The following is a 25,895-nucleotide window of genomic DNA, read 5'->3' as shown; positions in this document are numbered from 1 at the left end:
GGGGCCCTGAATAGCAGGATCCCAGGCCAACTATGTCAAAAACCAGCTAAACACCAGGCAAAAAGTTTAGGGGGTAACCATAGTCAGATATCCACCTTCCTACATAACCCCCCCCCCCCCAAACGAAAGGAGATAAGGCTATCCTTGACCAGGTAAGCCTATATTGCCTAAGTGGCCATATAAGGAAGTACCAGCTCTGGCTTGGTAACCCCCTGTTTCATGGTCCACTAAGCAATCCCTCACCCTAAGGGTATCTGAGGGTCTCCACCATAGGGAATCTCTACCTGTGGGCTAGTCATCTCCCTTCTGGAGTGACCATGAGAACTTATAGAAGCATGGGAGTTGTTAGAGTCACCTGAGTGAGTCCTTCTCCTCCTAGGCTTCTGGTTAAGTCCACCTGGGGGTCTGAATGGGTTGTTACCTGATTCAGTCCCAAATAGGCTTAAGTTAGCCTGGTTCAGCCTACTGACCAGCACCTGACTATTTCTGTCATCATCTGACTCACTGCTCCCCCCCTCTTCTGTCTCTTCTTCCTCTTCCTCCTCTGGGTCTACCTGAGGAGCTCCAGTGATGGGGGCTTCCTCATCTACCAGGATGATAGGGACAGGGGTGTCTACAGTGTCATCCTCTGAAGGATGGCCTCCTTCAGCATCCCCTGTTGGGGTTTGCCTTAGAGGGCTTTAGAGTCTCAGACTGGTCTAAGAGCTCTCTTAGGTGGTCTGTAGTTGGGGAAGGCCCTGTCTTCAGACCCCTTAATACACAAAGCTGTCTTAGTTCCTTAAAGGAGAAAATAGCAAATTTGGATGGTGTCCTTGGAGGGTCACTCTCAACAGGGATGTTCCCAGTGGAACCCTCTGCTCCAGACATTGCTTTAGTGTGGGTGGATGTGTTGCAATCTACCTACACTGGTGTTTACCTACTAAACATATCTAGTAGTTGTAGTCAGGGTGTGCTACTCCCTTTGCTCTACAACAACTAAGTTCAGTAGAACTTAAGTATACTAGTCTTGTTTTATATGTACCTAAAAGGTACCTGTGTGATCTTTCAAATGATAATCTCAAAGATTGTAATGGTAAAACAACAGCAAGCTCAGATCACAATCCGCTGCTCACCAATGTGAGAAGTTGGCCTGGTATATAATGCTCACTAATTCTTAGTGATCACTTTGTACCATGCCAAGCAACCCTTATGATGATGGTTGTAATTCAACCTTGTAGACCAGTTATCCTAGTGGTAACGTGGACAAAGCAGTCTTAGGCTAAACTCTGAAAGGCATGTGAAGCCAGCTGTATTACCATACACAACCCCCTTGAATACCAAATGAAAGGGACACCACACAGATATATATTGAAAATATATATTGATTTATTAACTATAAAATCCCCTGGACTCTTTATGAGCACAGAAGCACAAGCGTTAAATCACAAGACAGTTTAAAATACACAAAAGTTGCACAATATGGATGAGCCCTAGGGGCCACCTAAACCATATACTAAGAAAGTGGTATAAGAGATACCAATAGGAAAGGGAACAGGCCTAGGGCCTTGGGAATCGCTGGAGCTATTCGAGACTAGCAGTAACTAAGTCGGGAAAGGCCCGCGGGACTCGGGTGCAGTGTTCAAAGTGCACGCACTTTCCAATGCAAAGTCTATGGTGCGTAAAAAGTACAAAGTTAGAAAGTTAGGAACCTTCCGAGTGACCTACGGAGCTGAAACTTAAGACACAGGCCCTTGAGATGTGTACCAGTGTAGGAACACCGGCGGAGCTGAGTTACCTCACCCACAGGAAGCGCGTGCACAGGGTCGAAGTAGTGTCGGGTTTCGTCACGCTGGTCGATGGTGCTTGGAGCTGAAGATGCTGCAGGGGGCTCGATGTGAAGAGTTCCGGTGGATCCAAGGGTGGATCTGAAGATGTGAAGACCTGAAAGCAGAGGGGACAATGTTCAAAGTCACTAGCCAGTGACTACCGTGGAACCAGATTGGAACCAGGCGATGTCGGGTGCAAACAGGCGTTGTGGTGTAGCTTCTCTCTGCAGCCACGTGGACACCGGGGGTCGAGGACATCCAGGAGTCAGTCACGAGCTGTCACACGTAGGCTTCTCGCTGTTGGCAGTGTCGGCAACTTGATCGGAGCAAACAGGCCTTGGCTAATGCAAGCCACGCAGAAGTTAAAAGATGCTTAACACTCAGACCAGCAAGGTCAGAGCGAGTGCTCTTTTTTACAGGAGCTTGGGTAGGTCTGGAGCAACCAGACCTGCTGTGTAAATCGTCGGTTTCGTCGCCAAGATGGCCGCTGACCACGTGGCTAGTGGCCGGGATGGTGCATCGAGTGGCACAATGCAAAAGGGCCCCACGCAGATCGTGGAAATGCTGGAGGGCTGATCTTCGGTGCAAGGGCTGCTCGGTGGTGGGGGTTCTCAGTCCCCAAAGCACAATTTCGAGGATACCTCAGAAGCTGCGCAGTCAGCTTTTCGAGTGTCTTCCAAGAGGTCCGGTCCCACGTCACTCGGTGCCTCCACGGGTCCCTTCTTTGCAGGGACTGTGGATCGGGCTCTGAGAGGTCTGGGAGTCTGATTCTTGTCGGGCTCTGGGCTCGGGCTCCGGCAGGAGGCAGCGGCAAAGCAGACGTCGATTCGCTGGTTGGTACCTGCTTTCACAGGGTGGCCACTCCTAGGCCACAAGGGAGATTCTCTTCAGTCTTCTGTGCAGCAGAATGTCGAAGTCCAGTCTTCTTCGTGTAAAGTTGATTCAGGATGATCCGCTGTGCAATGGCACTGCTCCCACTCTTATTCCCAATCTGAGATGTGGATCACCTACTAGGTCCCTCCTCTGGGAGGAACCAGGAAGGGGGGCGGTTACACCCCCTTCCTTTGTCCAGCTCCTCGCCAGGCCTGGGTCTGGAAAGTCCCAGGACCGGTTTGGACTGGCTTATGCATGGGGACACCTTGTGTGCCCCGGGCATGCCTGTTTCTATTCAGCCCTGTCCTACCCAATACACAAAACCCTGTCTGGGGTGGTGCTCGCAGCTCCCCAGGGAGGAAACCCTTTGTCCAGGCCTTCCTCGCTGGAAGGACTCCCAGCAGCAGGAGGCCAGACTTGTGTCTGTGGTGGCAGCATCCATTTTGTGATGCTGAGGCTCTGGTTAACTTTAACCGGGGTTAAGGCTACACACATGTCCTGTCCCTCTAGAAGGGTGGAATGCTATTCCCGTCGACAGAACTGTCGCGGGGATAGTATTCCAATTCGTATGACACCTTACTCGACATGTTTTGATAAAGCCAAACCAAAGATAGCATATAACCGCGAGGATTATAATGCACTTTAGAGTATATGGTATGGCAATATCCCAGAACAGCTTAGGGAGTGGTTCCCGACAGCTGCAGACAGGCTCAGCTCATGCTAGAGCACCATCTCACATGTAACCACGCACTCTGCCCCCAGGATTGCAGGGGCCTTCCATAGGAATGGCTTACAGGTTAACATGTGTCCAGTTTAAGGTTAGATATAGGGATACTATATCTAAGTAAGAGGTGATTACACCAACTTACCCCAGCTGAGTGATCAGCCAGTTGTGTCAAATCTGGAGGCCAGGCCAGGGGTGGCACAATACGTGCTGCAGCCCCTGGTAGGCCTTGGATGCACCTATGCCCTGGGTACCTAGGGTACACTGTTACAGGGGCCTATAAGGTGAACCAGTTTCAATTATGTTATGCACCTAGGGTACATGGAGTCCATTTTAAGGAGAGAGCAATCAGCCTGGGGCCCTGAATAGCAGGATCCCAGGCCAACTATGTCAAAAACCAGCTAAACACCAGGCAAAAAGTTTGGGGGTAACCATAGTCAGATATCCACCTTCCTACACCGGGCAGTTGTGGAATGCCCTCCCTGTTGAGCTCCGCAAGGAACCCAGCCTTGGGAAATTCCACAAGGCCTTGAAAACCCACCTCTTCCCTCTTGACACCTAATTCTCCGGTGCACACGGTTGTGGTTTTATGTCTCATTTTAGCGCTGGGACGCTCTAGGGCAGCCATGCGCTCTATAAATACTTTTTCATTTAATTTCATTCATTTCATTTCATTTCAAGTATGTCTGCCACGGCTGGACACCAGCGAGTAGTATCTGGGAACTTCAATGCCCTGCAGTACTTCATCTTGCCATTGCTGCCACTGAGCCGGTCCCAGATGACAGCAGCGGGAAAAGCGACACACACAGCTCCGACCCCTGATGTGTCCGTGGCACACAGTGATGCTGCCCCATCACCTATGCAGTCTGATGTGTCAGTGGCACACAGTGATGCAGCTATCACCCCGCCACACAGTTCGGACACAGAACCCGTATCAGGGGAGTAAGAAGGGGATGGGAATTACTGTGTGAGGAAGGAGGCAGTAGCATCCATCACCGCCATATGCCCTGTTCCGACATTCACCCGGAGCCTGACACGGACTTTAAACTCATCACCTCTAAGTATGGGCAAAATTTGCTAATTGGCAGTACGTGAATTCTCGCAAATGCGAATTCGCGGTCCACAAAATCCACAAATTTGCGGATTTTTTATTTTTGCGTGTTCGCGGGCGCTTTGCGTGTTTGCGGTTTTTTTTTCAGTACAGCGACCGCGAAGTTACCCATGCGGTCATACATGGGCGCAGCCATCTTGTTTTCAGTGTTCGCGTTGCGTATTTCCATTTCCGGGCGCTAGTTGCATGCTCGTGTTGTGCGCGGGCGCGATTGCATGTTCGCGTACGTTTTTGCATGCTCGCAGGGGAAATATCGCGCAAACTTAACCAAGTGGTGGGCAATGGGCGCGGCAATCTTGTTTTTCATTCATTGCTATGGTTCTGGGCATGCTTTTTCAATCTATCTCTTTATTTTTCTTCATCTATATTTTGTGTTTTTTTCTACTTTTGGTTAATTAAAACTACTTTTTTTAAACTCTTTTCTTTTATTTACCTTTACCCTATTCTTTCTTTCCTATTTTATTTTACTTTCCTGTCCAGGACCATGGCAAAGGGAGCCGGGAAGAACACCAAGGGGAAGGGTCCTGCAACCCGTACCCGGCTCCCTTGCGGGCGCTTAAGGGGGGAGCAGGTAGTAGCCCAGGAGATCTTCAGCGCGGTGGAGTTGGCCGCACTGATTTTCTACGTCCAGCGCCACCTCCCCAAGACCGTCGCGGCAGGCGGCAGGCCCGGTGCCGGGTACGGGCACCGGGAGCGTCGCCAGCTATGGAAGAAGGTGTGCCGGGCCATGTAACGGGAGTCTGGGGTTCGGCGCACCTATAACCAGGCGACGCACCAGTGGTCTGACCTCCTGGACTGGGAGCAAGACCTGTTCGACCTGCTTGGAGTCGAGATCCCGGGCCTTGGTGAGTAGTAGTAGCTAGTATTTAATCACTACTTTGTTTTCTCCTGCTCTGTGTTATGATATTGCAATTTGTTTTTTCCAAAGAGCAAGAATGCTGCAGATTACATTGCAGGTTACATTGCAGGTAAATTATGTTTCAAAAGCTTCTGTGATTGCAGGTGCTCGCCTGCTCACTGACGGTGCTACTATGCTTACTTGTTTTCAATTTTGTGCTCATTTGGCCTGAGTGATTATGTATGAGTGAGTACTTTACAGAACTGCGTAATGCTACAGAGACTAGAGACTCAAGTCAAGTAAGTCCTTTGTACTCCTGCTGCCACTAAGAAGAGATAGTGGTGGATTGATAGGTTGAGTATATTATGACTTGTTATTTAGTGGTTGGACATTTTTAGTGGTCTGCAATCATGATGACAGACTGTGTCTGTCATGTTGCGCGCTGCTGGGTGCTGGCAGTCATAGTAGAACCTTTTTGTTGTTGGTTTAGTTAGTGATTTACAACATAAATTTCCAAGTAGACGGTCTGCGAATCCAGCAATACTGTGCTAGTATCCTCCCAGTTGACCAGATCCGATAGGTCAATACATGTAGTGCAATTGTTGGTAATTTGTTTCCCTGAGATAATTTTCGATTGTGGTCAAAGAAATCTAATATTTCAAAAAAACAATCATCCATATTTGTGTTTATTTCATGATCATCAGCAACTCCCAGGGGCAAGAGGACGACAGCGACGCTGGCGGAACAAGGTGGGCAGGATCGGTCCTCCGAGGTCTCTTCTGCTGCCCCCAGTAAGTTGTTCTGTTGTTAATATTAATAATTATACTTCCCTAACTTTTACTGCACCTATTCATTCCAAACTGTTTCCTAATTCTATTTTTTACAGTCTTGTAGACTGTTTCTTCTACATTATCCTGCCTCTACTATCACTCTCTGTGCTACTACTATTTACTATTATTATGAGTCGGTCTGTGTAGGTAGCTAAGCTTGCCCAATCGGCAAACGGTGTTGAACAAAACTCTGATCCAGCAATAGTTCTAGGCACTGAGTGCAGTCCTCTGGTTTGTCCTTGCTGTTTATTCCAGTCTTCTTAATGTTAGTGCTTTGACAATTCCCAACAACAAAATGCCAATGTCCACCAAGAATAAGCTAGTAGTTGTCTTTTTGATTTGATAGGAGCACATACCGTACCGCTAGTGTTTCAGGGACTATTCTGCACATACAGAAGTATGGACAAGAGAGATAGGACATTGTTGATGATAGGTGCAGTTCGACTTTCCACATACCTCAGTCAGAACAAAAGTTGAACCCCCAATCCCCTGACCGACTATCTAGTTTGTCTGACCAATAATTATACGACCCAGAAGAATAGATGAAGACTACTGAGTCCTGACCTATCAGAGTCACTGAAGCATGCTTGCAAAGTGCAGTAGTGCAACTGCAAACCCTTCCGCTCACTCACTCGTGAACAAAAACCACACAGTGTTTTTTAGTTTTAAAGTTTTATTTTCAAATAACAAATAAAAAACAATTTCTTTATTTTTAATAGCGCAGTATTCCCAGCGAGCAGCGGTGATAGATGATGTTAAAGTTTAAACACCATTCCCTAGAATATACTTCAACTTAACACATCTAGGGCCAGATGTAGGTAGCCCAATACCAGTCGGTAACAGCCGAAAATACTGATTTTCTGCCGTTTCCGACCGGTATTGAGCATTTGGGATGTAGGAGACAGAAAATCGTCCGATTCTGTAAATGTACCGAATCAGAAAAGTTACTGAATCGGTAAACATTCAGAATCAATAAATTTACCGAATCAGTAAATTTACCGAATCGCAACGGTTTGCGAATCAGTAAATTTACCGAATCGGTAAATAAGAAGTGGCAAAATTGAAAATTGAGATGTAGGTAAACTCTTAAATACCGAATTTGCTTGAAATTCGGTATTAATGCCTTACACATTTCACTTACACATTTCACTTTCTTTTATCTGCATTCAGTTCACTAACTTGCTGATGTCTGCGCTGTTGCACATGGTCTTACATTTGCTGACTACATTTCCCATAATGCATTGCTCCTGTATAGTGATAGCAGTACTGGAGTGGGGTTTGCTTGTACATAACAGGGTTTTGTGAAGCAGGTTGGTATGGGGTGTTATGCAGCGCATGCGTCTTAAATTTTTTTTGTTGTAGCTCTGGCTGAGCTGTCCACATCTCCCAGTCCGCAGACGCTGTCTGCCTCAATGGTTGAGGCCACCAACTCCTCCAGGTCAGTCAGGGGGGTTCGCTGTGTTCCTGCCTCCACTGGTTAGGCCTGCCTGCTTGTGGATATCAGCCATTTTTTTCTTGGTGAGGCTCCTGAGGTCATAGAATCTTTTTTTGAGATCCTCTGTATTCCTGGTTGTGACTCGCACAGCATTCACTTTTTCTGCAATTGCCAGACACATTTTTTTTTTGCCAGACTCTGGAACAGTGAAGGAATGCCTGCCAAAAAGTTTGTTGTGCACCCTCACTACCTCCTCCACAAGTGCCTGCAGCTCCATGCTGCTGAACTTTATTTTCCTCTTTCTTTCTGCCTTCTGGATTTCACTGCTGCTTGCCATTTTTCAGTTGGTAACGTTTCAAAAACTCTCCCTGCTGCTCTGTGACTCTGCTCAGCTCAGACTGCCTCTCCAGAACCTTGAATTGTTTTTATGTCACACTCTTTGTAAACTTCCCCCTTTTTCTTCATCACTAAATCCACTTTACTTTACTTTTTTTGCATGCTCTTTTTGGGGCAACCATCATGACCTTCTTGTATTATATATGACATTTATATTGTCTATAAGTGGTAGAAAATAAATAAATCACCACTGATTCTGTTTTGCTGGTTTGTTGCTTTGTGAGATTATTCCATCACGTGAATTACAAAATGTTGACCAATTGCGATATTGGAAAATATTAGTCCATTGGACCACTGTTCTCTAGGTACTGCGAAATTCCCAGGTCCTGGACCTATTGGGCTACCCCATTTCTATTAATGGTTAATAAATTGAGGCAGCTGGTTGTGAATTTGGGGTTGGCTGAATTTTGGATCTCGCAGTCTCCGCCGCCCAAAGGGGCTGTTAAGAAAATTTATTGGGAATGGGTTCATGCTGAGGAACTGAAGAGTCTAAAGTGGGGAGCCCTAACTACCAAATTTCTGGAATGCAAGCCCACGAGGAAGCTTGAACCTTTCCTGGATTTTATTCAAGTTCCAAAAGATAGATCTCTTTTTTTGAAAATGAGGTATTGGACACTTCCTCTTAATAAGTTCATGGAGGGCTGGAAAGGAATGCGAGCTCTACATTCTACCTGCCCAAACTGCCCATGCGTGTCTGAATCCTTACCCCACTTCCTGTTTGCCTGTAAAGCATACCAAAGAGATAGATCATCATGGTTAAAACCAGTATGCAGGGAGTTGGGAGTTAGTGACTCTAGGGTTGCCCTACACATCCTCTCTACAGACACATCATCTCTGCTTATTGTATGTGTTGTTGCAAAATACTTATCAAGTGCCTGGCTGATACGTACGAGGTCGATAAACTAAAAAAAGCTGTGAATTTGCCTGTATAGAAAGCCCATATGCACATCATTATCTTGCACTTTATTCCTGTTATCAGGGTTTTTTAAACAAAAATTGTATATAGATTTTTTTAACGTCTTTTATTGTCCCTATATTTGTGAATTGGATATACTAGTTTATGGTGTTTTTATGTCTAGAATGTATGTACTTTGATGATATGTAATATATCAAATAAAGTAATCCAATCAAATGTTTTTACAAATTCGCTCGATTCGCGGACTGCGAATTTGTCAAATATTCACAAATTCCGCGAGCGGAACAAATTTTACGCCCATGCTTAATCACCGCTGGCCAATTACACAGCTATACTGCTGTGAACTGCACTCTCCCACTTCCTAATCACTTCCCAATCCCCAAAGGACTCTGGTTGGCCAACCACTGGGCTTCCATGTAATGTGGGTTTGGATGGCCATGTACAGCCAACAATATACAGAGTATTTGGAGGGTCCGAGGGGAAATGGTTTATAGACAGAGTAGGTACCTAGTCCCCCAACTTATATAGCACAAAAACATAGGAGGTACTTTCAGTCTAGATAAAGGACCCAAATGGTGTCCAAAGATGCATGCAGACCACACAGTTGATCTTGAGAGAAGACAATATTATGTCAGAGAGAAAATGATGAAGTGGAGGAGATACAGAGTCTTCGAGACTGGAAAACAGTACCCATCAGCCCACTCAAAAGCGGAGTCTCGTCATCTGGGTAGTGGGAGAGAAGGTGTCCCATAGGCTCATCCTTAGCCGTAGTCTAAGGTTGCCTGATCAAGGACCCCTAAGGTCGAAGTATCCAACCCACAGAAGACAGAATGTGAGCAGACAGGGCAAAAGAAAGTTGCAGTGCAGAAAATAAAGGAAGAAGTGCTCCTAGTGTTTAAAAATGCCTAGTTTGATGACATAAGGTAACTTTATTGGGTTTGACCATCAAATTGGCATCATTAAAAGCAGTATGCTGATAGCAATGAAAAAATGTTTTGCTATCTGTCATGAGTGTTACTTGGTCGACATGTTTCAGCCTTTAACGGCTTTCTTCAGGACCATGATAAGCTACCGCAACACATACTTATCGTGAATAACGACCAATGTCCCCTGGATTCAAAGGAAAAAGGTGTATCTTCTCCTGTGTAGATAGTGTGGGAAACAAAAAAACAAGACATCATGTTAAGGTATATACATAATGTAGTACATATATCATGATTATGCTGTCAAAAGCTATTATAATTAGCACTCACCCTAGATGCAGGGAGAGAAAACCTCACCTCGCCTGGCGACTGCTCAGGTAAGAAGGAGGCCACGCACTGGAAAAAAGTGCATGAAAGGGAAATTAATTTATCTTGAAAAAACGTTCCAGAGAGCAAAACCAAGGAGGCAGATAAATGGGACCGGGATCCCTAAGAGAGACCAGTAAAATCCAACTCTAAAAGAGACTAGCAAAAATCCTGTCTAAACTGAAAAGCCATTGTGAACCATAAAGGTTTCTACAGTATGACCATAGCTGAAATCAGCATGTCTGCCACTATTACAACAAGTACCACCCAAGGTTGGCACTTTCGAGGCAGCAGTGCTGCAGGATCTGAAATCCATTGATTTCTCAAAAGAAGGGAATTTCCACAATCTCTCGAGACAAGATAGAGCTGCTTTACAGACTCTCTCTAAGGATGCTACTATAGTGATCAAACCGGCGGACAAGGGGGGAGCCATTGTCGTGCAAGACACCACTACATACCGCACTGAATGTTTGAGACAATTGGCCAACACACAGTTTTACACCCCCCTCACCATTAATCCCACTGCCAGACTCATGAGTGAGATCAAATATCTAGTGGAAGAAGCCAGCACTGAGGGTTGGATCACCCCACAAGAGGCCAAGTTTCTAGTCACCAAGTATCCCACGGTCCCATACTTTTACACTCTTCCTAAGATTCACAAATCGGCCAGACCACCTCCCGGCCGACCCATTATTTCGGGTATTGGATCTTTGCTGGAACCGCTGTCAACTTTTGTTGATGTCTTTCTTAGTCCAATTGTCAAAACTATGCCTACGTACCTCCAGGATACAAAGGACATCTTACGTAAACTACCTGATGTTGCTTTCGACACCAATACAGACATCCTAGCTAGTTTTGATGTCGAATCATTGTATACCTGCATACCGCAAATCGACACACTAGAGACGGTCAAAACCCTCCTAGAGGATTTTCCAAGGGACAGTGTCACTCCCGTCCAATTTATCATGGAATTGGCAAGGATTGCCATGACTGAAAACTTTTTCGCCTTCGAGGAATCACTGTATTTACAGATCTCGGGGACGTCTATGGGCAGTAAATTCGCACCGAGTCTAGCGAATCTTTATGTCCATAGTTTCGAGACTCAACATGTACTGAACAACACCAATCCACATTTTCAACAATTGAAATTGTGGAAACGGTACATAGATGACATCATAGTAGTCTGGGAAGGAGACATACAATCATTACAGTCTTTTCAGGAATGGCTGAATGCACAGAACCCTTACCTCAGGTTCACCTTGGAGTTCAGCAGAACCGAACTTCCTTTTCTTGATTTGACGATTTTTCCACAAGAAGGACATCTGGCTAGCTCTTTATACCGCAAACCTATGGCACGTAACTCACTGCTCAGGTTTGACAGCCATCATCCCCGCTCCCTGAGGGAGAACCTCCCTTTTGGCCAGTTCCTCAGGGTCCGGAGGAACTGTTCCGATATGGTTGATTTTCGCTCGAAAGCTGGAGACCTTTCCAGGAAGCTGAGAGCGCGGCGCTACCCGAAATCATTGGTCCGTAGAAGCCTGAAGCGTGCTGCCAACAACCATCGTGAGGCCCTACTAGAACCACCAGTGGACAAACCACCCACCAATCGAATGGTATGTGTTACTACATACAACACCTCTTCGTCTACCATTCAAAAAATTATCAGACAAAGATGGCGCATTCTCAACAGCTCAGGTGAACACATCCCTGTACCTATGTTCTCCTTCAAGAGAGGAGCAAACCTAAGAGATGCTCTTGTACATACAAGACCTCGGGACATCCCAGCTGAATCCACTTCCAACTTGTGGAATCTCCCTCCAGTACAGGGACATCATCCCTGCGGAAATTGCTCAGTGTGTGCCCAAACAAAGAAGACCCTCGAGGTTGACATTGGTACCAACCGCCCTTGGATACTGAGGCACCACACGAATTGTAATAGTGACAAAGTCATTTACCAAATTACCTGTCCGTGTGGCCTCAAGTATATAGGCATGACAACAAGGAAAATAAAACTGCGCATCCAAGAGCATAAAAGCACCATTAGACGCAACAAACAGGCCACCCGCCTCACTACACATTTCCTTGAGCAAAAACATCATCCGGATGAACTGAAATGGTTGATCTTAGAACAACCTCACATACCCAGTCACATTACTGACATTCCATTGTTCCTCCTTAGAAAAGAGCAAAGGTGGGTGTTCAAACTTCGCACTGACAGCGAAGGTCTGAATGATGACATCCCTTGGATGCAACTATGAGCATCTATGAGGTGGGAGGCACTGAATATCTCCTCCTTCCTTCCTATATGTGGCAGATGTACTCATATCCTTTCTTCGAGCAGTATTAAATTGAGGCCCCCACTGAACCCTTATGAATTGTCCATTAGGAGTGGCCCCCTCTTTGTAAGTCAACCCTCAGTACCACTACACTGAGCACACTTAGCAAGTATGTCCCACAGACACATCTTTTCTACCCATGGGGAGAATGCCCTTTACAGGTACGGGCGTACACTATACCCAACACGCAGCTGTACATTTTTTCGCTGCACATATATATGTTAACCACCTCTATCCTCCGAGGTTGTTCTCTCAGTTATTTTTCCTTTCTAACTGGGTGAGGAAACTAGTGTTTAGACATCTCCCTAGTATCCACCACGGTTACGCCTTTCTGTCTTCAAAAATTTTTTGTAGACAATCAAGATGTGAAACCTTGTGTTGACACTTTCCTATGTGGATGCTCCGCTCATGATCGCAGGATGATGTCCGCCTTTTGGACACATCTCTATGTCTTTGATAGTCACTCATGACCCCTCATCATTATAACATACACACCTCAATCTCTAGGGGTACTATTACTAATGCCCAAGCATTTTTCAGCGGTCCCTTGCCCATGCATACCACGCGAGGCAAGGCACATTATGACCTTTTACATGACACTTGTCCTTTCCTTTTTGGGACGCTTTTTCCGCTGTATACATATGATTCAACAAACTTCCGCTATAGTAGATAACTATCACCGGGTTTAATGCAAGTGGAAATGCGCCCTTGCATTTTTACTCGTATTGTTCGACACTATATGATACGCGATGTTTATTCATTGATACATGACCATTGGTTGATTTCTGCAACCAATGAGTTCTTTTCTAGTATCGTCTGTTTCCAAGTCCGCCTATCGGCGTCTCGGTTTCTGTTGGCAGCCAATCAGCATACACACCATCTGGTAGGCGTTAAACCTGCACGCTTCTTGTCTAAATAGCCGACATTGACTATCATTGGCCAACGCCGTGCAACCAATAGCGGGGTCACTGGAGAGAGGCTTCTCTCAGGTCCGCCGCTTCTTCCTAAAAACACTCACAGAACGCGAGTTTGTTACCTCCCCCTCGGCTCAGTCCACGGACCCGAGGCAACGACGGAGAGGTAGGGTTTTGTGGAACTCGTTATTCGCTCTTTCATGTTCCCAGGACCTAAGCTTGGTGAGCGCTTTTCCTGACATCCAGCAGCGCTTTTCCTGACACCTGTTTAGCGCTAACATGCTGATTTCAGCTATGGTCATACTGTAGAAACCTTTATGGTTCACAATGGCTTTTCAGTTTAGACAGGGATTTTGCTAGTCTCTTTTAGAGTTGGATTTTACTGGTCTCTCTTAGGGATCCCGGTCCCATTTATCTGCCTCCTTGGTTTTGCTCTCTGGAACGTTTTTTCAAGATAAATTAATTTCCCTTTCATGCACTTTTTTCCAGTGCGTGGCCTCCTTCTTACCTGAGCAGTCGCCAGGCGAGGTGAGGTTCTCTCTCCCTGCATCTAGGGTGAGTGCTAACTAAAATAGCTTTTGACAGCATAATCATGATATATGTACTACATTATGTATATACCTTAACATGATGTCTTGTTTTTTTTGTTTCCCACACTATCTACACAGGAGAAGATACACCTTTTTCCTTTGAATCCAGGGGACATTGGTCGTTATTCACGATAAGTATGTGTTGCGGTAGCTTATCATGGTCCTGAAGAAAGCCGTTAAAGGCTGAAACATGTCGACCAAGTAACACTCATGACAGATAGCAAAACATTTTTTCATTGCTATCAGCATACTGCTTTTAATGATGCCAATTTGATGGTCAAACCCAATAAAGTTACCTTATGTCATCAAACTAGGCATTTTTAAACACTAGGAGCACTTCTTCCTTTATTTTCTGCACTGCAACTTTCTTTTGCCCTGTCTGCTCACATTCTGTCTTCTGTGGGTTGGATACTTCGACCTTAGGGGTCCTTGATCAGGCAACCTTAGACTACGGCTAAGGATGAGCCTATGGGACACCTTCTCTCCCACTACCCAGATGACGAGACTCCGCTTTTGAGTGGGCTGATGGGTACTGTTTTCCAGTCTCGAAGACTCTGTATCTCCTCCACTTCATCATTTTCTCTCTGACATAATATTGTCTTCTCTCAAGATCAACTGTGTGGTCTGCATGCATCTTTGGACACCATTTGGGTCCTTTATCTAGACTGAAAGTACCTCCTATGTTTTTTTGGCCATGTACAGCTCCAGCTCCGTCAATCACCAGAATGTGAATAAAACATTCTGAATCACACAGATGTGTGATTACAATGTTCACTCACGTATGGAAGTATGGCTGGATGTAGGGACAATGATTGCACACAAAGTTACACCATGGTAACTGACATCTATGCAAATGTGTATGCCTGAGACACATGGCAAATCAACAACAATCTCACGAACCCCCAACGTAGGCCCACGTCCATTTCATGAATACGTCTGTGTGTAGGAGTGACCAAATCAGTAGCAGGCCAGGAGTGGTGTCCCACATCACATGTGACAACAGAACTTCACGACGCATACCTACTTAAACACATCTGTGTGGACATATCCTGTTGTGATATATGACATTGCTCCACATGGTTAGAGGTTGTACACCATACCCACATCGCTGAAGTCACGTAAGTGCACATGTCGGCCAGCACCTATCCCAAAACAATGTTTGGCTCACAGACGTTGAGCTTGCAAAAGGGACACCCCCCCACCCATTGCACATGCGTCAGTCAGTTCCTCCCTATGTAGGGACGATGCTCATTGTGGCACATGAGTGGACAATCAAATCAACACACCTCACAGTCAGACACCAGTGGGGTGGCATAGACTTTATTGGGATGTGCGTGTCAGTGTGGACGAGGCAACGGCCACAACAGTCAGGGACCTGCTTAAGACACTTGCACGCAGCATGGGTACATGTTGAGGTTCAGGAAATGGTGGTGCAAAAATGTAGAACAATCATCACGGATGGCAACGCTCCCAGCCCACCTTGCCTTGCTGTATGAGTCATGGGTTGTTTGGCATTTGCCCATTGCCCCGTGTGAGGGGGCACTACTCACTGCCCATGTGATCTGCATAGTGCTCTGCCACCGGAGTGCGCTGATTGTCTGCTCTGCTGACAGTGATCAGGTGAAAGGGTCTGACAGGTTCACTTGTCATGCTACATTGCCATGTGTGTGCTCTCCCCCAGCAGTGTGCCCGAATTGGCAACGTTCGGCAAACAAACCATGTTGCTCCGATCATGGACCTGCATCACCTTGCACAGGTGTGTGTACGCACGCGTTGTGCCACGCACATGCATCCAGAGTCTGGATGATGGCAGACGTGTCCTCTGTTGTGGTGGGATATGTGAGCAATCCCCACAATGCAACAAGTTGTTGGGACATGTGCTGTGGGTAACAATCGGATGTGGATGCAGGGACATAGTTACTAGTCCATGAATGCCTGCGCTGCTTCATGTGCAATGTGTTCAAATAGTAAGTTGTTCTTGTGTTCAAGGAACACCAGGGTGAGCCAATCCATTAACTGGTCCGGGCAGGTGTGCTCAGCCCATGTCGTTTCACCAATCCACATTACAGCCCAATAGGGGAGTGCCTCTATGTGGTCACTGCACATGAGGAATTGTGCAATCTCCCATGCACAACTGCCAATACATACACAATATGTCAAGGCATCCCATGCATGGCTGTATCGCTTACACTCCTGTTTGTGTTCCAACAGGGGACGCACACTCAAGTCCTAGTCCAATTCACTTACGGTTGTGTTGGATAGGCAGAGATCCATTGGACACTTCAATCTGTATGTTCAGCAGTGGAACTAGGGCTGGATGCAGGTGACGTAGGCAATGCGGAAGCTGAGCCGGTAACTGATCCCCAGCGCTGCCAGTGGCACTGCGCCCAGTAAATGCAGCATACGTGCTCGGTAGTGTTCCACGTGACGGGGTTGTGCATGTGCCTAGTATGGCATGCCATTGCCTTGGTGCGTCTTGTGGAACCGGCACTCTTCTGTGCTGCGGCAGTTGTGTGGAGGATATGCCACAGCTCTGGGCTATTCTTCAAATGTGTGTTCAATGTTGGGCTGAATGGGTTGCTGTTTCCGTGAGAATCAAGGGCATCCCATGTGGGACATCTCTGGCAGGGGCTTCCGTGTGTGGGGTGTGGATGAGTCGGATAGTTTATTTGCACTATGCTTAGTGTGGGTGTCGTCCACATCTGCCATGGCATCTCTCTCAGGGTGTTCCAGGCGCATTCTGGACCAAGATCAAGGGTGCAGGTGTCCTCCCTCCTCCTACATTGGAACAATAGAGCTTTCATCCCTGTTATTACTCTGACTACTACTTGCGTTTTCGGAATGTGATGTGGCTTTGGCGTTGGGATTGGGTCACGGTCTTGGGCTCATGGTGTACGGATGGCGATGCACACACACATGTTCGCATGAGGAGCCAGGTGCCCTGCAAGGCCTTGTACTGCTTGCACAATCTCACTCCATCTCTCTCCCTCACTCTCTCCCTCTCTTTCATTTGTTGAGCGCATGGCACACCTTCTTCTCTTGGATTTAGTGATCCAGGCTGTGTCGTACGGATTGTCCAGTGAGGACCCGCTAGGTCTCATCTAAATGGTTGTTTTGGCATTCGTTTGTATGGTGTTTTGTGTTGGTGATTGCATTGCTGTATGACTGAATATCCATTTTATGGCCACGCATGTATGTTGATTTTCCTGCTTGTGCGACACCAGGCAGAATATTTGTTTTGGGATTTGTGGTGTTGGTGTGCAGTTTCTTGGTCCGGGGTTTGGGGGTGGGCCCGGGGAGGGGGTGTTGCGGGCCTGGGTATGGTGTTGGTGGGTGTTGTGGCCCTCTTGGGTGTCCGTGCTGCATGTTCAGTTGCTCCATGGCATCTGTTTGTCTTGAGGTGTGGCTGTGGGCTGTGCTTCCTTTTGTGGTGCAAGCTGTGGTCCGACTTTACACCAGGTCAGAGCAGGTGTTAATTTCATGCTGCTAACATGCCTTATCGCATGTTTTGTGATCTATCGCCAATCTGGCTGGTCGTTGTGAATGTTGAGGTGTGGTGTTTGGTGCAGTTTTTTGCACGGGAGCGCCTACTCTGCATCTCAATATTGATAGTTGCGGGGGTCCTCTGTGGCGATGTTTTTTGCGGCTGCTATCGCGGGAAATCTGGTGATATCGGCTGTTTGCACCAGCTTGTGAATGGTGGGGTACATTTATCATGACTTTGGCTGTGCTAAAGTGCCATTAATTCGGTGATAGCTCCTTTTTGCGCTTTTTGTGGACGCGTGAGAGTTTCCCTGAGTTCATGGGTTATTTCCATAAGACTAGGAGTTTGAGGAGTCTCATAGGTGTTTTTTTGGGAACTCAACTAATGTTTCTTAGAAAGAAAAAGAGTGTATAAAGACCGTGGGTGTTTTGGGAACAAGTTGGTGGTGGTGGTGGGTGGGGGGTGTTTACACTGTTTGGAGCTTTTGAAAGACAGGAGAGTACCTACATAGTTACCTACATATAATTATTGTATAAGGTAGTGTTGCTTTGGCAGCAGAGTGAATTTGTGTGAGTTCAGTGCTGATTTCCACCCAGCAGCCAGACCAGCTCCTTACACACTGAAAGGAGGACAATAAATCAACCTTACCTGTCCAGGGTGCTTCTAACATCCTGCAAAACAGAAGAAAGGCAGAAGGACATCAGTTTCCATAGTTCATTTTACATTCTGGCAGCAGTTTAGGTTTCGTATAAGTTGGGAGATTCAAGTTAAGTTAAACACATGCAAATATCTCGCCCCCGGAGACACTAGGGTTCTGATCTTACCTCATCACACACAGTCTGTGGTATTCGGATCACATGACTCAGCACAGGTTGTAATATCTCAAATTTGCCCAGAAGGCAGCAGAGATTTTACATTATGAATGAGAACAGATGACAATGCAGAATGTGATTTTCTAAACGTGTAATGTATTATAGTCTTAAAATTTCTGCAATCAGGTCGCATAGCCTGCTAAAACTCATACATTACCTGAAATTAGTGAGGATATATTAGAGAAACAACTAGTATCTATACTTAAAGAACACAATGCCAACATACTTCTCACACTCTTGTATGCAATCGAATGTTCTCCTGTAGATAAACAAGGATTTTGGATAAAGCACAGGATAAGATCTTTAAGTCTCTTGTTTCAGTTAGACAAAGCTTACCCATGCAAGCGGCAAGACTAGAACTGGGCATAACCAGTAACTTGGAAAAAGCACTTGTGTCTCCTCTGCAATCACCTTCCCATGGTGGCCCCTCCTGCCATGCAGGGCCACCTCTGAGGCTCACACAAGTCTTGGCTCTTCATCTGCACAGACACTTCTACAGTGGCCCCCTCTGGCATTTGGGGTCATCGCAGCAAGTCAGTATGGGCTTGGTGCTCCCCGCACAGGCCTCAATGCATGGCTCAGTACACGGCATCACTCTACTGGCGTACAAGGGTCACCAATTCTCTCCTGCACACGGGCACCAAACTGATCAGTACACAGCCATCCCCTCACACTTCATCCTGGGAGTCCTCTTGGTAGGGCTCCCCACTGGACCTCGCTCCCTCCAACCTTCTCTTTCTCACAGGGCACACATGGTTTGGCAAGCCGGAAGGCAATGGTGCTCCAGGCTGCAGGGCAAGTGGTTGTGGCTTCCCTGAGTGATGTCCCCTCACACAGACAGGAGACTAACAAGCCTTGCTGCCCCCACCCCCCAGTCCTGGTCACAGTAAAAAGTAATGCATAGATTCCCCTCCTCATATAGTCTGTCATATTACCCATTTCCAAACACTAAGGGCCCGATGTAGGTAGACCTTTACCGATCGGAATCGGCCGAAAATACCGATTTTCGGCCGAAGGGCTATCGAGATGTAGGGGCACATTTTCGGTAATTTTACCGAATCGTTATCATTACCGAATCGGTAAATTTACCGAATCGATAATATTTACCGATTCGGTAATGATAACGATTCGGTAAAATTACCGAAAATGAAATGTAGGTAGCCAATGTTCCATCAGCACATGGCTTACAGAATCGGTATTTTACCATGGAATACAAATCCATGGTAAAATACCGATTCCTGTGTACATGCACATCTGTGCATGTACATATGTGCCATGTGACAGACAGACGTGCCCTTAGGGCATGTCTGTGTTCCACATTGCACACATGCCCGTTTTGGGGATGCTAGAGGGTGTCAAAGTGACACCCCCTGCACCCTTGCCAAATTCGGTATTTACCGATTCGGTAAATATCGCTTCGGTATTTCACTTTATTCCTATGGGCTTCAAAGGCCCATAGGATTCAATAGCAAATACCGATTCGGTATTTTCCGAATCGGTAAATACCGAATTTGTAAGGAATCGGTAACGATTCCAGATGTTGGGACCTACATCCCATTTACCGATTTTGAAATACCGAATCGGTACAATTCAGTATTTCAAATTCGGTAAATGGGATTTACCTACATCGGGCCCTTAATGTGTTTGAAGTTTTATGTTGGCGTTCTGATTCCTTTGAAGTGTATCATTTTTTCTCTCTTCTTCCTCTTGAAAGGTTGTCTGCAGCAACATGAGAGACTCCAAATCTGTTCCACCACAATACAGGCCACGTAAGTGACTAAAGTTAACGCCTGGATGTCAGTCACAGTGATATGTACATCAAAATGTTAATCCGGGGCTCTCAGTCCTAATCTGTATGATTCCCTCATCAATTCCATCTCCTTCCTGAGATGTGTCCAGACCCTTTCCTTGTCCCCTATCACTGAATCAGAGAGCACCCTTTTCAGATGTACAGGGGGAGTCTCTCTATCTCACTCACGTCTTCCAGTGTGATCACAGGCAAACAGCAATACACAAATCTATCTTGGGGGATTCCTCTCTTCCTCATGTCTTCACCAGACAGGCCTGGGCTTCCCAAAATGGAACTCAGGGTACTCCATGTAATGTACCATTACCGGCACACTTGCACTCTGTGACATACACACCACACATACTGTCCAATACCATCACCTCCATTTATTGTGCCACCCCAAGCGCACATAATCCAGCACACACAATTACTCTGCATGCACTGACTAGGGCTGTATCTTTTTTATATTGGTCCCAGGTTTGTTTTTTGCAAACATACACGCTGCCAGCACACACACTCAACATGTGCATTCTGCACAACACGTCAGCCTTCATATATTGTAGGCACACGTGCACTTAGCACACACTCTCATTGTGCACGGCCTGCACAGCACTACATCTCTTCTGTAATATACTCCTTGCATTCGTACATACACTCAGTGCGTGCATTAATCCTGCATGTACGGCACAGCATTGCTCTATCCATGTACTAAGGTCTTGCACCTTTGAGACTCTGATGTCCTGCACCTTGGGTATTCTGCGGTACTGCACCTTGGAATGTTTTAAGACCTGTGGGGTAAAAAGGATCTGTTTACACCTACTTTTCACTACAAGGTGTGCTGCCACCACCGTGCTTGATCTGCTAAAATCCTAGTGAAAGAGGTAGCATTTCACCACTATGAGGGTAATACTTTGGGCACGCCTCCCAGTTAAACAATACTGCAATCCGTGAGACAGGCCTTTCTCATGGTGCACACGCACGATCCGTGTTTGCCTATGACAACAAAATTCAGCATTAGTAATACAGTTGCGCACTAACGCGGGGGTACATGATCTTCAACATGACGAGGATGTTTCGTCCCAACAGCCTCTGTCAATAAATTATGTTCTCTGTAAAAAAGTGCACTTTGCTCTGAATTATTTCAGTTTGAAGAACAAATTATTAAATGAATGGACTGACCTAAAAACTCTTTAAGGCCATCTGTGACATTCTGAGTAGGGTCGCATGACACCCATAGTCTGATATCCTACATTTGGTGACAGGAGAGCACATTCTAATCTTTTGATTGGAGTCACATGACCCAGCCCACCATAGTCTTTATACTGTGTCAGGCTTTCAGTATAAAAGGAGGTCACTCTATTCTGGACCTGTATGTACATTTCCTTGGCCTGTCAGAACAGAAGGATTACTGTTAGTTGAACTTGTCTGTATGTCTAGGTTGTCATAGTACAGGAAGTCACTGTAAATTAACCCTCTCTGTTGATCAAGCGTGTTCTGCACTACATTCAAGACCTCAGATATCGTATGAATGAAGCCCTTCTGTACTGTCTTGCATTTACCAAGCAGTGTCTCACCTTCAATAGGTCCAATGCTGGTTCCTTGCATTTCATCTCTAGATCTGTTATCAGGGCTTCGAGAGTGGTGATTTGATTGGACAGTTTGCAGATATTTGCATTTTCTACCCTGGTAATTGTCTTCTCCATCTCCTCCAGTCTCTCGTACATGGCCTGCTCCTTCTCTCTCAGGAGCTGGTGCAGCTCTTCAATCTCAGTCGCAATTTTCTGCTTCTCCAATATCACCTCATTCTGTCAGCATCAAAGAAAAAAGGGTTAGATTCTTGGAGCTTCATCATGTAGAGTGTGCAGGCTGGGAGGCGGTGGGAGAGGGGGAACCAAGGCATTCTGACAGAAACCAAAACTAGGAATGGTGCCATGTATGGGGGCATGGTGGTGCCAAGCAAGAAGATGGTGCCATGTATGGGGGCATGGTGGTGCCAAGCAAGAAGATGGTGCCATGTATGGGGGCATGGTGGTGCCAAGCAAGAAGATGGTGCCATGTATGGGGGCATGGTGGTGCCAAGCAAGAAGATGGTGCCATGTATGGGGGCATGGTGGTGCCAAGCAAGAAGATGGTGCCATGTATGGGGGCATGGTGGTGCCAAGCAAGAAGGTGGTGCCATGTATGGGGGCATGGTGGTGCCAAGCAAGAAGATGGTGCCATGTATGGGGGCATGGTGGTGCCAAGCAAGAAGATGGTGCCATGTATGGGGGCATGGTGGTGCCAAGCAAGAAGATGGTGCCATGTATGGGGGCATGGTGGTGCCAAGCAAGAAGATGGTGCCATGTATGCGGGCATGGTGGTGCCAAGCAAGAAGATGGTGTTGTTTGCCGCTGCACACTCTTGCTTTCTGTCCTTCCATTGTCTTTGCTCTCTGTTCCCACAAAATAGCCCCTCACTGTGCTTTGCTCTGTCCACCCACCCCCCCCCACTGACTGTGCACCGCTCACCAGAACACACCCCAGACCCCCACCGAGCTGTGTAATTCCCAAGCACTTGGCACCCTTCTGAGCTGAACACTGCCTTCACTGACTTGTGCACTGCCCGCCCACACAGCCCCCAAGCAGTACCTGCTGCATTGAGTGGTGCATTGAGCACACACAGCTCTCTGCTGAGTTGTGTGCTTTCCACCTACACCCCACCTCTCCAGTGAGCTGTGCACTGGTCACCCATACAGCCCCTATTGAGCTGTGAAGGGCCCAAGCCCTCTGTTCCACTGTCAATCTGCCCACTGAGGTGCACACTGCCCACCCACACACACCAGGAATGAGCAGGACACTGCCATCCACAAAGCACCCTCCTAAGCTGTACACTGCCTACCAAAGCCCCCCACAACACGTTAATTGGAACTGACAGATCATATCTTTGATAGCGTGAAGGAACGACGTACAATTAAAGAGAGTTCTAACATTGATGGATAGAGCTTCAAGGCTCGGTTGAAAAGTATATAATGGGGGTTGAGGAAAACACTGACAGTAGTTCATGCCACCCTCATGCCAGGAGGCCTGCTTGTCCTTTTATTGCTTTATATTCATAAAACATCTGCATATTATCTATCAAAAGTTTCACCCAAGAGAGCCCATCCCTTCCTTCTCTCCCTAGATACTCATGAATGGTGATGGTTCAAGCAGGACACTTGATTATGGATCCATTGAATTTGAGGATAATGTTTTGTTTCAGGAAGTTGATAGAAGTTAATAGACTAAAGATAATTGAGACATTCACAGATTTACCAAGACTGTTAAACATGGAAATGTATCAAAGTCGTACGGCTCCCTGACTTAGGTGCAACAAGGAGACATGTGTTTATTTCTCCTTGTTTTTTCCTCTTTCTAGTGGTTGTTTTTGTACAGGAAGGCTCTACTCTTCGCCGACTCCCTCTTTAGTTCCCCTCAGTGACCCTCCTGGCTCAATTGTCCCTTCCACTGCTTTTGAGTCTTTCTGGTGGCATCTCTAAAGGTATCAGCCTTACTGGAGCCAGGCACAGACCATTTCAGGCAGTGCCCCCGCCCCATCTCTGTTAGAGAAAGTGTGATGCCAGGTCCTGTGCCGGGGCAGGTGTGTGTCTGGCTGGAGCGGTCTTCTTCAGATGGAGCCCTATATAAAAAGGTACAGCCTTCAAAAGAAAAGCCTTGAGGTTGTGATCCCGGAAGGACTTAAGTAAGGCGCAGCTCTGGCAAACCCTCAGTTGCAGCCTAGGTGAAGGCCTATGGCAATGAGGCAGTTGCAGCTCTGATCTGGCTCTACATAAATCTTTAAATTGCAACCCTCATCGGGATGATGGTAATCATGTAGAGGCGACACTAACTGGACGGTCAAGGAGCACAGAACACCAGTTCTCACCAGGACCTGAGATGAAAGATTCAGGGGCACTATGGTCCTCACTGGAATGCTCTTGAGTAGTTTGCCTCTTACTGAATGTGCTGGACCTCACTCCTCCCAAAATTGTTGGCACCTGCAGTATCAGGCAGACACCTTCCCTCTCTCAGGAGTCAGTCAGTGCTCAAGGCAGTTCATGGCAGAGCCACAACTTCTCCAGAAGATAGACCAGACTTCATGCTATTTCCCCTCACCTCTTGACGATTGGCTATCAGGAATATCTGTGGAGCATTCATATTGTTGGTAACAAAGGAATTTGAATTGGAATAAAGTGGATTGTTTGAGGCCCAATTTTATATACAACATTTAGAGAGAGAATGTGGATCCCCTGACTCAAATTACAGAACGGTTTTGGGGTGGTTCACTTGTATTTCGAAACTACACATTACATCTTTGGACTCTTTGTGAGACGTTAGCCTGGCATATGATGTCCACTAGCTCTAGTGGGCACCTTCACCAGTCGAAACGACCCTTATTGATGGTAGGTTTAAAGACAACCTTAATAGAAAGCTTTCCTAGTGGTAGCTATGGAGAGCAGTCTTCAGCCAAGACCACCTCTCCTTCAGGAAGAAGCTCAAGACCTGGCTGTTCGAGCAGTAACGGCACCCCTCCCCCCTAGCACCTTGAGACCCTACGGGTAAGTAGTGCGCTCTATAAATGTCTTTAATTGATTGATTGATTGATAGGCTAAGACTTAAAGGCGAGTTAAGCAAGTTGTTTTACCAAGTGTAATCTCTTAAATGATCAAATGAAAGCACACTACACAAGGTATATATCAAATATATATGTATTTATTCTAAACACAACCCCTCTGGACTCTTTATGAGGTCAGAGGTAAAATGACAATAAAAGGAACTTAATTAGCATACGATAAGTTGCACGGTATACATTATAACTTAGGGGCCTCACAAAACATATACTAAAATAATGGTATAAGAACCATGTGAGGAATAGAAAGCAGGCCTAGGGCCTGTGGAATCGCTTGGGCTACCTTGAAACACTAAAGGATAGAGTGCAGGAGACCCACAGGAGACGCGTGCTGTGTCTAAACACAGCCGCGGGTTACCATTGACTTTCTATGGAGAACAAACAAGTCACAATTTTAAAGATTAAGGACACTTCTAGGTTAACTACGACGGAACCCTTTTAGACTTAGATACTTGGAGGGCCAATACCCTCGGCACCACCATAGTACTTTTGTTACCTCACCTACAGAAGTCGGGTGCATAGGTGTCTTTTGGTGTCGGGTTTCGTCATCGATTCCAATGGAGAGCTGCGAAGAAATGCTACAGGCGACCAGAGGAAAAGTGTCTGGGTGGATCCAAGACTGGATCGAAGATCTAAAGAACCTGAAAGCAGAGGAGACAGAGCCAGAGTCACTAGCCAATGACCAGGATGGCGACAGGATGATGACAGCTGATGTCGGGTGATTTCAGGTGAAAAGGTGAAGCTTGTCTCTTCAGCCACGTGGTCCAGGAGGTGTCGACGATGACCAAAAGTTGGATTTGAGCTGTCCCACAAAAGATCTAGTTGACTGCATTGTTGGGTTCCGGATGGGACCCAACAAGCCTTGGCAAACATAATCCATGCAAGATGTCAAGATTGGCTTCTGGATTGGCTTCTGTGCAGACCAGCAAGGTCTGTGGGACTTCTCCTTGGGAGAGAAGTGGGAGCACGTCCGGAGCAACCAGGAAATCTCACTAAATCAACGATGGCCCTTTGGGGGGGCTCACCAGCCAACAGACTAGGAACCACGA

General features: G+C 46.5%; 1 protein-coding gene across 1 annotated transcript in view; it reads right to left on the bottom strand.

Moving 5' to 3' along the window:
• Nucleotides 1-25,895, bottom strand: part of LOC147668182 (tripartite motif-containing protein 26-like) — a 326,889-nt gene that overhangs the window by 182,714 nt on the left and 118,280 nt on the right. Inside the window, exons 3-4 of the mRNA XM_086948720.1 lie at nucleotides 21,777-22,007; nucleotides 18,190-18,212 (exon numbers count right to left, since the gene is read on the bottom strand). Of these exons, the coding sequence (XP_086804846.1) occupies nucleotides 18,190-18,212; nucleotides 21,777-22,007 (254 nt within the window). The remainder of the gene's footprint in view (nucleotides 1-18,189; nucleotides 18,213-21,776; nucleotides 22,008-25,895) is intronic.

Source organism: Lissotriton vulgaris, unplaced genomic scaffold, assembly GCF_964263255.1.
Source record: "Lissotriton vulgaris unplaced genomic scaffold, aLisVul1.2 SCAFFOLD_688, whole genome shotgun sequence".
NCBI classification, from domain to species: domain Eukaryota; kingdom Metazoa; phylum Chordata; class Amphibia; order Caudata; family Salamandridae; genus Lissotriton; species Lissotriton vulgaris.
The sequence above is the reverse complement of the archived record's forward strand: the minus strand, read 5'-3'. Positions and strand labels throughout refer to the sequence as shown.